Here is a 15489-nt window from a genome sequence, read left to right on the forward strand (position 1 = left end):
TAGTGTCTTTTAAGGGTCTTGAGAGTGTAAAGTTGAGCCAATGGAGGCCTTTCAGAGCATCAGATTTACACTAAAATATCTTCATTTGTGTCTGAAGATGAACGGAGGTCTGACGGGTGTCCAACCACATGAGGCTCAGTCATTAATGACACAATTTACATTTTTGGCTGAACTAACCCTTTAAGCCAAAATTCTGCCTTTTACGTTTCATCCGAACCTCGGTTTCATCACCACCCCGATCTTACACAACAAATGCGAGCAGCAACCACAATTATCAATGCATAACATGATTATTAACACTACAGGTCATTTTACTGGTTTTCTCGAAGCTTCCCAAAATGCCATACTTTGGGCAAACCAAGAGAAGATTAAAGAACAAAAAGCACCACAAGGATATAAGGATATCTGTGAAACATTTAATGCAGCCCAGTTTCTCGTGTGGTGTAAACCCAGTTAATGCTCAAAACTCAGAGGGGTCAAAACTATCCAAGGTCACTCGCGCGATAAGACGCCAGCCGCCCAGTTTAGCTGCGCCAGATCCACCAGTGTGAACTAGTTTCTGTCAGATCAGATAACTGTGGCAGAACTGGGCTGCGAGAATCTCCACTTTGGGATCTAACCTGATTCCGATTGCACGTCCTTTGAGACTGAAGAGATCTGAGGATTCGTACAGTATTTGGAGCAGAACCATCTGTCTAAATGAGGACTAAATATACCCAACCTGCCCTTCATCAACATCAGCAGGCCTGGTTTCATTAAAGAAGAAGGTTGCCAGTGATGGAGGCTTTTAAAAGTCGATTTCAACTCAACAGACGATCTAAATTGACTAGTCATTGGGTCGTTTAGAAGAACTTATTGGGGACTTTATGAAGGAAAACACGTCACTATTATTGAAATCAGGCTCATTCTCCGACTCCTCTAGAGTTAAACAGTTGAGCGTTTTGAGCCGATCTCCGGGTCTGCACTGTTAGCATAGCTTAGCATAGATCATTGAATCTGATTAGACCGTTAGCATCTCGCTCAAAAATGACTAGTGATGCACCGATCATGATTTTACATGGCCGATTCTGATACCGATTTTTTTCAAGAAAACTGGCCGATTCTAATACCGATTTCCGTTTTTTTTTTTTTTTTTTTTTTTTACACAATAAAAGAATGAAAGTATACATGAACAAGATGTTTATTTGGTATCTAACAGGCTAAATTGGCTTTTGGCTAATGAAAACAAGTCCGCAATCTGAAATTAACAAGAAATTTAATTGAAATTAAATTGAAAGGTGAAATTAAAGGCAACATCTGCATATTCTGCAATCCAAACAAAGATGTTCCTTAAATCAGCATTTGTTTTTAAATTCAGTGTAAAGAAAAAAAGTCTTTACCAGTGAAATTAAATAAAACCAAAGTATATAATTGTTCCAAAAATCAAATAATGTTTAGTGCAACGAAAAAAACTAAGATGCTACAGCAGGTGCTTTTTAAATCAAATTAAGTCAATGTCATTTTAAGGTAAAATAAAAGGTAACACTTTAGAATAATGGTCATTAGTTAACATTAGTTAATGTATTAACTAACCATGAGCAGTACATTTGTTACTGTATTTGTTCATCTTTGTTAACGTTAGTTAATATAAATACAGCTGTTCATGTTAGTTCACACTGCATTAACTAATGTTAACAAGATTATAATAATGCATTAGTAAATGTTGAAATTAACATTAACAAAGATTAATAAACGCTTTATAAGTGCAGTTCATTATTAGTTCATGTTTACTAATGAAGTTAACTAACGACCATTATACTAAAAAAATCTGTATTTATTGTAATAATAATTTTATTTCACATCTTGCCCAATGATGTCCTAAAAACAATGTTGATATTCAAGGCTATGAACAAATACAGTGAATGTAATGTTGGCTATGCAAAATATTAGGTGCAAAAAGTGGGTTAAAATCACATCACATTACATTCTAACATTACAATCTAAAAACAAAATGAATAATTCACTGAACTAAAAAATGAAAGCTTTTATTTGATTACGCCATTATAATGGTCACTTTCATAAAAATATACTTACTTGTAGGTTTAAAATTCCACATATTGTCCAACAATAAATATTTAAGAAATATGTATATTTTAGTCAGAATTATTGCGTTCCTATTCTATTTCAATAGGAAAAATATGGAAACTCTTTGGTCATTTTTGAGCGAGATGCTAACGGTCTAATCAGATTCAATGATCTATGCTAAGCTATGCTAACAGTGCAGACCCGGAGATCGGCTCAAAACGCTCAACTGTTTAACTCTAGAGGAGTCGGAGAATGAGAAAATAGTGGCGTGTTCCTTTAAAAATGTAACACTCAAAGCACAAGATGCTGAAAAACAGCATCTAAAGTGAATTTATTCTTAAAGGCGGTGAATTTGCACAAGCGATACTTCGATAACTGGTGATGAATTTACAGACACAACTTCATGAAGAGTGTTTTGCACCGGCGCTAATGCACAGCACTCAGAAACCCTCTCTGTGAAGCTGCTTCTCCGATTTAATTCACATTTCCATTCGCACAAAAACTAGTAATTGATGGCCCATCCCAATTGCAGTCAAGAAAACTGTGGAGTGAAGTTCTGTATCCGTAAATCTACTAACACAAACCTGCCTTTAACAGCGAGACAGTGTGTAATTATGCTATTAAAGGGTTAGTTCAGCCAAAACTGTAAATTGTGTCATTAATGACTGAGCCTCATGTGGTTGGACACCCGTCAGACCTCCGTTCATCTTCAGACACAAATGAAGATATTTTAGTGTAAATCTGATGCTCTGAAAGGCCTCCATTGGCTCAACTTTACACTCTCAAGACCCTTAAAAGACACTAAAGACTAAAGTTACAAAGTCCATCTCACTACAGCGGCTCTACAATAACTTTATGAAGACGAGAATAGTTTCTGTGCGCAAAAAAACCCTAAATAACGACTTATATAGTGATGACGATTTCAAAACACGGCATCATGAAGCTTCGAAGCGTTATGAATCAGTGAGTCGATTCATCGGTTAAGCGTTATGAATCAGTGAGTCGAATTATGTTTCGGATCGCGTGTCAAACCGCCAAACTGCTGAAATTTGGCGATTCAAACCGCTGAATCGACTCACTGATTCATAACGCTCTGAACCGCTGATTCGACTCACTGATTCATAACGCTCTGAACCGCTGATTCGACTCACTGATTCATAACGCTCTGAACCGCTGAATCGACTCACTGATTCATAACGCTCTGAACCGCTGATTCGACTCACTGATTCATAACGCTCTGAACCGCTGATTCGACTCACTGATTCATAACGCTCTGAACCGCTGATTCGACTCACTGATTCATAACGCTCTGAACCGCTGAATCGACTCACTGATTCATAACGCTCTGAACCGCTGAATCGACTCACTGATTCATAACGCTTCGAAGCTTCATGAGGCCGTGTTTTGAAATCGTCATCACTATATAAGTCGTTATTTAGGGTTTTTTTGCGCACAGAAACTATTCTCGTCTTCATAAAGTTATTGTAGAGCCGCTGTAGTGAGATGGACTTTGTAACTTTAGTCTTTAGTGTCTTTTAAGGGTCTTGAGAGTGTAAAGTTGAGCCAATGGAGGCCTTTCAGAGCATCAGATTTACACTAAAATATCTTCATTTGTGTCTGAAGATGAACGGAGGTCTGACGGGTGTCCAACCACATGAGGCTCAGTCATTAATGACACAATTTACAGTTTTGGCTGAACGAACCCTTTAAGAAGAGCTTAATGCAAACATCTCTCAAAAGCAAGTGTGTTCGGCAGTATTAGTGTGTGAGGATGAGCACTAGCCGTGTTTACACCAGAGAAACGTGTGTTTCACACCAGGCCTTAATCTGTGTGGTGCCACTATCTGTACTGTATCCTACAAGAAAAAACAGACATAGCTCAGGAGAAACGTTAATGCATTCAAACACTTGACAAGGAAAAACAGGGACATAAAAAGAAAGATAGAAAGGGCTTACTTAAGTGTACTACATTGCAATAAACACTCATTTTGTAGCTCAATCAAATGTAAATGTTACAAAAAAAAACTTATTTAAATGTCTAAAGGTTAATAGAAATTAATTTCAGTGATTCGGTACAAATGTTCACATGACAAACTATTCCATGTGTGCCCAATGAGAGTGAAAGGGTGGGAAGCGTTGCGCGTTTAAACCGTAAAAGCAGAGCAAACGGTTTTCGGGAGGACATGGACGGCCAATGAGATGGCTTGTTATTCAGTCACACTTCACTTTAGTTCTTCAGCTGGACCGGGTCATGGCCTGTCATGTCTAAAGGTCTCAGCCATAATGCATTACAATTTTAAAATGTAAAAAAAGTGGAGGTTTGCGCAAAACTTAAAATGATCAAAAAAAAATCCCATGGAACAGAAAAATGTAATATCTATGCAGAGCTCTATTCCAAATACTGAAGTATCACAGAATGATCCCATGTGACACAGTACTCACGTGTTCTGGGTGTATACGATAGGGATTCTATTCGATATACTCTATTAGCACCGGTTTACTCCTTCTCGCCAAGATTAGTAAAAACGCGACGTGAAATACAACGACTAGAAACCCCCCAAAAAACTATCAGTGTATGTAATTTAACCAGTCCGAATGACAGATGCGAACGCAATAACTTACGATGAATACAACGGATAAATTAACATGGGTTACATTTTATGTTGCGTAATTTTTATTTCTCTCAACTTGTGCTTTTCCTGAGCGAGTCGGAGTGAACCACAGCACTAACAACACTTGTCCTAACTACACACGCCGGCGCGACGACACACTATAAAGGCGTCTTTTCCATGTTAATGAGTGTTCTTGTCATAGCTACACGCAACGCGACACGTGATGTTTTTGTCCTAACTACACGCAACGCAACACGTGATGTTTTTGTCCCAACTACACGCAACGCAACACGTGATGTTTTTGTCCTAATAACACGCAACGCGACACGTGATGTTTTTGTCCTAACTACACGCAACGCAACACGTGATGTTTTTGTCCTAGCTACACGCAACGCAACACGTGATGTTTTTGTCCTAACTACACGCAACGCAACACGTGATGTTTTTGTCCTAACTACACGCAACGCAACACGTGATGTTTTTGTCCCAACTACACGCAACGCAACATGTGATGTTTTTGTCCTAGCTACACGCAACGCAACACGTGATGTTTTTGTCCTAACTACACGCAACGCAACACGTGATGTTTTTGTCCCAACTACACGCAACGCAACACGTGATGTTTTTGTCCTAGCTACACGCAACGCGACACGTGATGTTTTTGTCCTAACTACACGCAACGCAACACGTGATGTTTTTGTCCTAGCTACACGCAACGCAACACGTGATGTTTTTGTCCTAGCTACACGCAACGCGACACGTGATGTTTTTGTCCTAACTACACGTAACCCGACATGTGATGTTTTTGTCCTAACTACACAAAGCGACACGTGATGTTTTTGTCCTAACTACACGTAACCCGACATGTGATGTTTTTGTCCTATCTACACGCAACGCAACATTTTTGTCCTAGCTACACGCAACGCGACACGTGATGTTTTTGTCCTAGCTACACGCAACGCGACACGTGATGTTTTTGTCCTAGCTACTCGTAACCCGACATGTGATGTTTTTGTCCTATCTACACGTAACCCGACATGTGATGTTTTTGTCCTATCTACACGCAACGCAACATTTTTGTCCTAGCTACACGCAACGTGACACGTGATGTTTTTGTCCTAGCTACACGCAACGCGACACGTGATGTTTTTGTCCTAGCTACACGCAACGCGACACGTGATGTTTTTGTCCTAACTACACGTAACCCGACATGTGATGTTTTTGTCCTATCTACACGCAACGCAACATTTTTGTCCTAATTACACGCAACGTGACACGTGATGTTTTTGTCCTAACTACACGTAACCCGACATGTGATGTTTTTGTCCTATCTACACGCAACGCAACATTTTTGTCCTAGCTACACGCAACGTGACACGTGATGTTTTTGTCCTAGCTACACGCAACGCGACACGTGATGTTTTTGTCCTAGCTACACGCAACGCGACACGTGATGTTTTTGTCCTATCTACACGCAACGCAACATTTTTGTCCTAGCTACACGCAACGCAACACGTGATGTTTTTGTCCTAGCTACACGCAACGCAACACGTGATGTTTTTGTCCTAGCTACACGCAACGCGACACGTGATGTTTTTGTCCTAGCTACACGCAACGCAACACGTGATGTTTTTGTCCAAGCCACACACAACGCGACACGTGATGTTTTTGTCCTTACTACACGCAACACGACACGTGATGTTTTTGTCCTAACTACACGCAACGCGACACGTGATGTTTTTGTCCTAACTACACGCAACGCAACACGTGATGTTTTTGTCCTAACTACACGCAACACAACACAAGATGTTTTTGTCCTAACTACACGCAACGCAACACGTGATGTTTTTGTCCTAGCTACACGCAATGCGACACGTGATGTTTTTGTCCTAACTACACGTAACCCGACATGTGATGTTTTTGTCCTAACTACACATAAAGCGACACGTGATGTTTTTGTCCTAACTACACGTAACCCGACATGTGATGTTTTTGTCCTATCTACACGCAACGCAACATTTTTGTCCTAGCTACACGCAACGCGACACGTGATGTTTTTGTCCTAGCTACACGCAACGCGACACGTGATGTTTTTGTCCTAGCTACACGTAACCTGACATGTGATGTTTTTGTCCTAACTACACATAAAGCGGCACGTGATGTTTTTGTCCTAACTACACGTAACCCGACATGTGATGTTTTTGTCCTATCTACACGCAACGCAACATTTTTGTCCTAGCTACACGCAACGCGACACGTGATGTTTTTGTCCGAACTACACGCAACGCGACACGTGATGTTTTTGTCCTAACTACACGCAACGCGACACGTGATGTTTTTGTCCTAACTACACGCAACGCAACACGTGATGTTTTTGTCCTAACTACACGCAACGCAACACGTGATGTTTTTGTCCTAGCTACACGCAACGCGACACGTGATGTTTTTGTCCTAGCTACACGCAACGCGACACGTGATGTTTTTGTCCTAGCTACACGCAACGCGACACGTGATGTTTTTGTCCTGCCTACACATAAAGCGGCACGTGATGTTTTTGTCCTAACTACACATAAAGCGACACGTGATGTTTTTGTCCTAACTACACGCAACGCGACATGTGATGTTTTTGTCCTATCTACACGCAACGCGACATGTGATGTTTTTGTCCTAACTACACGCAACGCAACACGTGATGTTTTTGTCCTAACTACACGCAACGCAACACGTGATGTTTTTGTCCTAGCTACACGCAACGCGACACGTGATGTTTTTGTCCTAGCTACACGCAACGCGACACGTGATGTTTTTGTCCTAGCTACACGCAACGCGACACGTGATGTTTTTGTCCTGCCTACACATAAAGCGGCACGTGATGTTTTTGTCCTAACTACACATAAAGCGACACGTGATGTTTTTGTCCTAACTACACGCAACGCGACATGTGATGTTTTTGTCCTAACTACACGCAACGCGACATGTGATGTTTTTGTCCTAACTACACGTAACCCGACATGTGATGTTTTTGTCCTAACTACACATAAAGCGGCACGTGATGTTTTTGTCCTATCTACACGCAACGCAACACGTGATGTTTTTGTCCTAGCTACACGCAACGCGACACGTGATGTTTTTGTCCTAGCTACACGCAACGCAACACGTGATGCTTTTGTCCTAACTACACGCAACGCGACATGTGATGTTTTTGTCCTAACTACACGTAACCCGACATGTGATGTTTTTGTCCTAACTACACATAAAGCGACACGTGATGTTTTTGTCCTAACTACACGCAACGCAACACGTTATGTTTTTGTCCTAACTACACGCAACGCGACACGTGATGTTTTTGTCCTAACTACACGCAACGCGACATGTGATGTTTTTGTCCTAACTACACGTAACCCGACATGTGATGTTTTTGTCCTAACTACACATAAAGCGGCACGTAATGTTTTTGTCCTAACTACACGCAACGCAACACGTTATGTTTTTGTCCTAACTACACGCAACGCGACACGTGATGTTTTTGTCCTAACTACACGCAAAGCGACACGTGATGTTTTTGTCCTAACTACACGCAAAGTGACATGTGATGTTTTTGTCCTAACTACACGCAAAGTGACACGTGATGTTTTTGTCCTATCTACACGCAACGCGACATGTGATGTTTTTGTCCTAACTACACGCAACGCGACACGTGATGTTTTTGTCCTAGCTACACGCAACGCAACATGTGATGTTTTTGTCCTATCTACACGCAACGTGACATGTGATGTTTTTGTCCTAATTACACGCAACGCGACACGTGATGTTTTTGTCCTATCTACACGCAACGCGACACGTGATGTTTTTGTCCTGCCTACACGCAATGTTTTTGTCCTAACTACACGCAAAGCGACACGTGATGTTTTTGTCCTAACTACACGCAAAGTGACACGTGATGTTTTTGTCCTATCTACACGCAACGCGACATGTGATGTTTTTGTCCTAACTACACGCAACGCGACACGTGATGTTTTTGTCCTATCTACACGCAACGCGACACGTGATGTTTTTGTCCTAACCACACGCAATGCGACACGCAATGTTTTTGTCCTAACTACACGCAAAGCGACACGTGATGTTTTTGTCCTATCTACACGCAACGCGACACGTGATGTTTTTGTCCTAACTACACGCAACGCGACACGTGATGTTTTTGTCCTAACCACACGCAACGCGACACGTGATGTTTTTGTCCTGCCTACATGCAATGTTTTTGTCCTAACTACACGCAAAGCGACACGTGATGTTTTTGTCCTAACCACACGCAACGCGACACGTGATGTTTCTGTCCTATCTACACGCAACACGACACGTGATGTTTCTGTCCTAACTACACGCAATGAGACACGTGATGTTTTTGTCCTAACCACACGCAACGCGCCACGTGATGTTTTTGTCCTAACTACACGCAACGCGCCACGTGATGTTTTTGTCCTAACCACACGCAACGCGACACGTGATGTTTCTGTCCTATCTAAACGCAACACGACACGTGATGTTTCTGTCCTAACTACACGCAATGTTTTTGTCCTAACTACACGCAAAGCGACACGTGATGTTTTTGTCCTAACTACATGCAACGCGCCACGTGATGTTTTTGTCCTAACTACATGCAACGCGCCACGTGATGTTTTTGTCCTAACTACACGCAAAGTGACACGTGATGTTTTTGTCCTAACCACACGCAAAGCGACACGTGATGTTTTTGTCCTAACTACACGCAACGCGCCACGTGATGTTTTTGTCCTAACTACACGCAAAGTGACACGTGATGTTTTTGTCCTAACCACACACAAAGCGACACGTGATGTTTTTGTCCTAACTACACGCAACGCGCCACGTGATGTTTTTGTCCTAACCACACGCAAAGCGACACGTGATGTTTTTGTCCTAACTTCACGCAACGCGCCACGTGATGTTTTTGTCCTAACCACACGCAAAGCGACACGTGATGTTTTTGTCCTAACTACAAACAACGCGCCACGTGATGTTTTTGTCCTAACCACACGCAAAGCGACACGTGATGTTTTTGTCCTAACTACACGCAAAGTGACACGTGATGTTTTTGTCCTAACCACACGCAAAGCGACACGTGATGTTTTTGTCCTAACTACACGCAACGCGCCACGTGATGTTTTTGTCCTAACCACACGCAAAGCGACACGTGATGTTTTTGTCCTAACCACACGCAAAGCGACACGTGATGTTTTTGTCCTAACCACACGCAAAGCGACACGTGATGTTTTTGTCCTAACTACACGCAACGCGCCACGTGATGTTTTTGTCCTAACCACACGCAAAGCGACACGTGATGTTTTTGTCCTAACTACACGCAAAGTGACACGTGATGTTTTTGTCCTAACCACACGCAAAGCGACACGTGATGTTTTTGTCCTAACTACACGCAACGCGCCACGTGATGTTTTTGTCCTAACCACACGCAAAGCGACACGTGATGTTTTTGTCCTAACCACACGCAAAGTGACACGTGATGTTTTTGTCCTAACCACACGCAAAGCGACACGTGATGTTTTTGTCCTAACTACACGCAACGCGCCACGTGATGTTTTTGTCCTAACCACATGCAAAGCGACACGTGATGTTTTTGTCCTAACTACACGCAACGCGCCACGTGATGTTTTTGTCCTAACCACACGCAAAGCGACACGTGATGTTTTTGTCCTAACCACACGCAAAGTGACACGTGATGTTTTTGTCCTAACTACACGCAACGCGCCACGTGATGTTTTTGTCCTAACCACACGCAAAGCGACACGTGATGTTTTTGTCCTAACTACACGCAACGCGCCACGTGATGTTTTTGTCCTAACCACACGCAAAGCGACACGTGATGTTTTTGTCCTAACCACACTCAAAGCGACACGTGATGTTTTTGTCCTAACTACACGCAACGCGCCACGTGATGTTTTTGTCCTAACCACACGCAAAGCGACACGTGATGTTTTTGTCCTAACTACACGCAACGCGCCACGTGATGTTTTTGTCCTAACTACACGCAAAGTGACACGTGATGTTTTTGTCCTAACTACACGCAACGTGCCACGTGATGTTTTTGTCCTAACTACACGCAAAGTGACACGTGATGTTTTTGTCCTATCTACACGCAACGCGACACGTGATGTTTTTGTCCTAACTACACTCAGCGCAACACTTGATGTTTCTGTTCTAGCTACACGCAACGCAACACGTGATGTTTTTGTCCTATCTACACGCAACGCGACACGTGATGTTTTTGTCCTAACTACACTCAGCGCAACACTTGATGTTTCTGTTCTAGTTACACTCAAAGCGACACGTGATGTTTTTGTCCTAGTTACACGCAAAGCGACACGTGATGTTTTTGTATAAACTACAAGCAACGCAACACGTGATGTTTTTGTCCTAACTACACGCAACGCGACACGTGATGTTTTTGTCCTAACTACATGCAACGTGACACGTGATGTTTTTGTCCTAACTACACGCAACGCGACACGTGATGTTTTTGTCCTAACTACACGCAATGTGACACGTGATGTTTTGTCCTAGCTACACGCAACGTGACACGTGATGTTTTTGTCCTAACTACACGCAACGTGACACGTGATGTTTTTGTCCTAACTACACGCAACGCGACACGTGATGTTTTTGTCCTATCTACACGCAACGCGACACGTGATGTTTCCGTCCTAATTACACGCAACGCGACACGTGATGTTTCTGTCCTAGCTACACGCAACGCGACACGTGATGTTTTTGTCCTAACTACACGCAACGCGTGATGTTTCTGTCCTAATTACACGCAACGCGACACGCAATGTTTCTGTCCTAATTACACGCAATGCGACACGTGATGTTTCTGTCCTAATTACACGAAACGCGACACGTGATGTTTTTGTCCTAACTACAAGCAACGCGACACGAGATAAAAGGCGTCTTTTCCCTGTTAATGAGTGTTTTTGTCCTTACTTCACGCAACGCGACACGTGATGTTTTTGTCCTAACTACACGCAACGCGACACGTGATGTTTTTGTCCTAACTACACGCAATGTGACACGTGATGTTTTTGTCCTAACCACACGCAATGCGACACGTGATGTTTCTGTCCTAACCACACGCAACAAGACACGTGATGATTCTGTCCTAACCACACGCAATACGACACATGATGTTTCTGTCCTTATTACACGCAACGCGACACGTGATGTTTTTGTCCTAACTACACACAACGCGTGATGTTTCTGTCCTAATTACACGCAACGCGACACGTGATGTTTCTGTCCTAATTACACGCAACACGACACGCAATGTTTCTGTCCTAATTACACGCAACGCGACACGCAATGTTTCTGTCCTAATTACACGCAACGCGACACGTGATGTTTCTGTCCTAGCTACACGCAACGCGACATGTGATGTTTTTGTCCTAACTACACGCAACGCGACACGACACGTGATGTTTTTGTCCTAACTACACGCGACACGACACGTGATAAAAGGCGTCTTTTCCCTGTTAATGAGTGTTTTTGTCCTTACTTCACGCAACGTGACACGTGATGTTTTTGTCCTAACTACACGCAACGTGACACGTGATGTTTTTGTCCTAACTACACGCAACGCGACACGTGATGTTTTTGTCCTATCTACACGCAACGCGACACGTGATGTTTCCGTCCTAATTACACGCAACGCGACACGTGATGTTTCTGTCCTAGCTACACGCAACGCGACACGTGATGTTTTTGTCCTAACTACACGCAACGCGTGATGTTTCTGTCCTAATTACACGCAACGCGACACGCAATGTTTTTGTCCTAGCTACACGCAACGCGACACGTGATGTTTTTGTCCTAACTACACGAAACGCGACACGTGATGTTTTTGTCCTAACTACAAGCAACGCGACACGAGATAAAAGGCGTCTTTTCCCTGTTAATGAGTGTTTTTGTCCTTACTTCACGCAACGCGACACGTGATGTTTTTGTCCTAACTACACGCAACGCGACACGTGATGTTTTTGTCCTAACTACACGCAATGTGACACGTGATGTTTTTGTCCTAACCACACGCAATGCGACACGTGATGTTTCTGTCCTAACCACACGCAACAAGACACGTGATGATTCTGTCCTAACCACACGCAATACGACACATGATGTTTCTGTCCTTATTACACGCAACGCGACACGTGATGTTTTTGTCCTAACTACACACAACGCGTGATGTTTCTGTCCTAATTACACGCAACGCGACACGTGATGTTTCTGTCCTAATTACACGCAACGCGACACGCAATGTTTCTGTCCTAATTACACGCAACGCGACACGCAATGTTTCTGTCCTAATTACACGCAACGCGACACGTGATGTTTCTGTCCTAGCTACACGCAACGCGACATGTGATGTTTTTGTCCTAACTACACGCAACGCGACACGACACGTGATGTTTTTGTCCTAACTACACGCAACGCGACACGACACGTGATAAAAGGCGTCTTTTCCCTGTTAATGAGTGTTTTTGTCCTTACTTCACGCAACGCGACACGTGATGTTTTTGTCCTAACTACACGCAACGCGACACGTGATGTTTTTGTCCTAACTACACGCAACGCGACACGTGATGTTTTTGTCCTAACTACACGCAACGCGACACGTGATGTTTTTGTCCTTACTTCACGCAACGCGACACGTGATGTTGTTGAGGGCACAGCCATTTGTAGTGGTGTCCGAAACCATAGTGGACGTTACTGAGTGCACTCATTCAATCCCACAATGCACCGCAATAACGAGTGTACAGCTGATGTACACACATGTTGTAACGAACACGCAGAAAACCAACGGCCATGGTCAGGATTTTCAGTAAATAATCCATTAAATATCGGTTGTTTTTTAACCAAACCCAATCATACACACCCAGAACGCTTGTTAAATGACACATGTATGTTTTAAAATGTCTCCTTTTGTGTGTTTTTTGGGATGAACTACTCCTTTAAGACACAAGCAGATGTGCAAGAAGCTGAACTGCACATGTTTGATGCAAATGCGTGCGTGTCATGTGGAAGCTGCTGATTTGCCTCGCCACCATGCAAGAGTTGAGACGCACCAAACCAAGCGTCACACACACACACACACACACAGGAGAGGGACAGATGGCCTGCGTGATGTTCTCTTCTCTTTGGGTCGGAATAGTTTGTCTTGCGCATGAGGTGAGAGAGAGACTGAATGGGAGCAGATATGAATGTGTGGTTTACCTCGAGGCCTCTGTTTCTCTGCATCATAGATCATTACCACCTCTGTGACCTTCAGAAGGGAGAACAGGACCAGTGAAGGACGAAACCAACCCATCATGTACAACACATATTACATACAGTGGATTTAAAACAACTAGTCACTAATCAAATAAGCAAGTTCATGTGATCGTCTGGCAAAACATTACTAATAAATGGTCCATCTCACCACTCCAAATCTGTTGAAATAATCCCTGAGTTCAGCTTCACCGCAATTGTGAGGAATCCCACCCACAAATATCTTCTTAGATTTATTGCTGTCGCTTTTGCTTCCTTTCTAAAAAACACACAGAATTCAAACAGAGAATATTTTTAGAGTTAGGGAAGAATTACAGCAAACATGGCGTCACATTTGCGAGCTCTTACCCAGCCGTCTTTTGCTCGGGTCTTCTCGGGCTGCATTCCTCTGGGCGTGCACGGCTTTGGGTCGATCTGAGAGGATAAACGGAGAACACTTATTCAGGAGAAGAGCAGAGGGCTTTGATTTTGGGGTCACAAGATGCAATGTCTTTAAAGGAACACGCCACTATTCCTCTAGAGTTAAATAAGTTGAGTTTGAGCGTTTTGAGCCGATCTCCGGGTCTACACCTTTTAGATTAGCTTAGCATAGATCATTGAATCTGATTAGACCGTTAGCATCTCGCTCAAAACAATCTGTCAACATAACCAACATGACGAGCGGCTCACACTGGGACTATTTTCAGCCGCTGTGTAATATCATTGCGCCGCTGCACTCACAGCTCTTGATTATTACGCCGGAATGAGAGTATAGTTCCTGCCATATCCATAGATATACATAATAAAGGCTAGATGTCTCGTCCGCTGCTGGCCAATGGAGGTGGACGTCCTCAACTGGCGGCCATCTTGTCACAGTCAGCTCGCTCTCTCCTAACATTGTTTTAATGGTGCGTGCACTTTTTAAAGCTACACTGTGTAACTTTTTTTAGTTTATTCTTAGCTAAAAACACTTCAAAAATATATGTGCTCATTAATGTATATTTACTTCTTTCAAGTAATGAAGTATTCTGGTAAGTTTATAATATGCCATTGTAAACACATACGGGTGAGGGTTTGAATGCGGGTCGCCATGTTGCTCCTCCATCTTAAAAGTACATTAGCCAAAGAGGGACATTCCCGTAAATTCAAGCTTCGCCTTTGGCGTTTTAACACTCGATGGCATCAAATGTGGACGAGGTCGAGCTGGAAGCCATGTTAATCTTGGACTAAATCGGCCACCGTAGGAGTTAAAATATTGGAATTGAGAGGAACAGAAACTAATATTCACTGGATGGTCATATACCCGTTCACCACTAGATGGGGGAAAATATCACACAGTGGAGCTTTAAATAACCATAACTTGCGCAATTTTCGACCAATTTTCAAACTGTTTGGTTTGTTATAAACGTCAGAGATGTAGTTATGATAAGCATCCAGAATTATAGCCACGTTAATAACGTTTGTAAGAAACCAAACCATTTGT

The 15489-nt window shown here is 42.8% G+C and overlaps 1 protein-coding gene across 2 annotated transcripts in view; it reads right to left on the reverse strand.

Annotated features, from left to right (window-relative positions):
* dazap1 (DAZ associated protein 1) overlaps positions 1-15489 on the reverse strand; it is a 45296-nt gene that overhangs the window by 24855 nt on the left and 4952 nt on the right. For both annotated transcript variants that reach the window (XM_079844574.1, XM_079844575.1), the window contains exons 4-6: positions 14376-14441; positions 14179-14286; positions 13974-14022 (exon numbers count right to left, since the gene is read on the reverse strand). In XM_079844574.1, the coding sequence (XP_079700700.1) occupies positions 13974-14022; positions 14179-14286; positions 14376-14441 (223 nt within the window). The remainder of the gene's footprint in view (positions 1-13973; positions 14023-14178; positions 14287-14375; positions 14442-15489) is intronic.

Source organism: Gobio gobio (assembly GCF_949357685.1).
Source record: "Gobio gobio genome assembly, chromosome: 19".
In the NCBI taxonomy this organism is placed as follows: Eukaryota; Metazoa; Chordata; class Actinopteri; order Cypriniformes; family Gobionidae; genus Gobio; species Gobio gobio.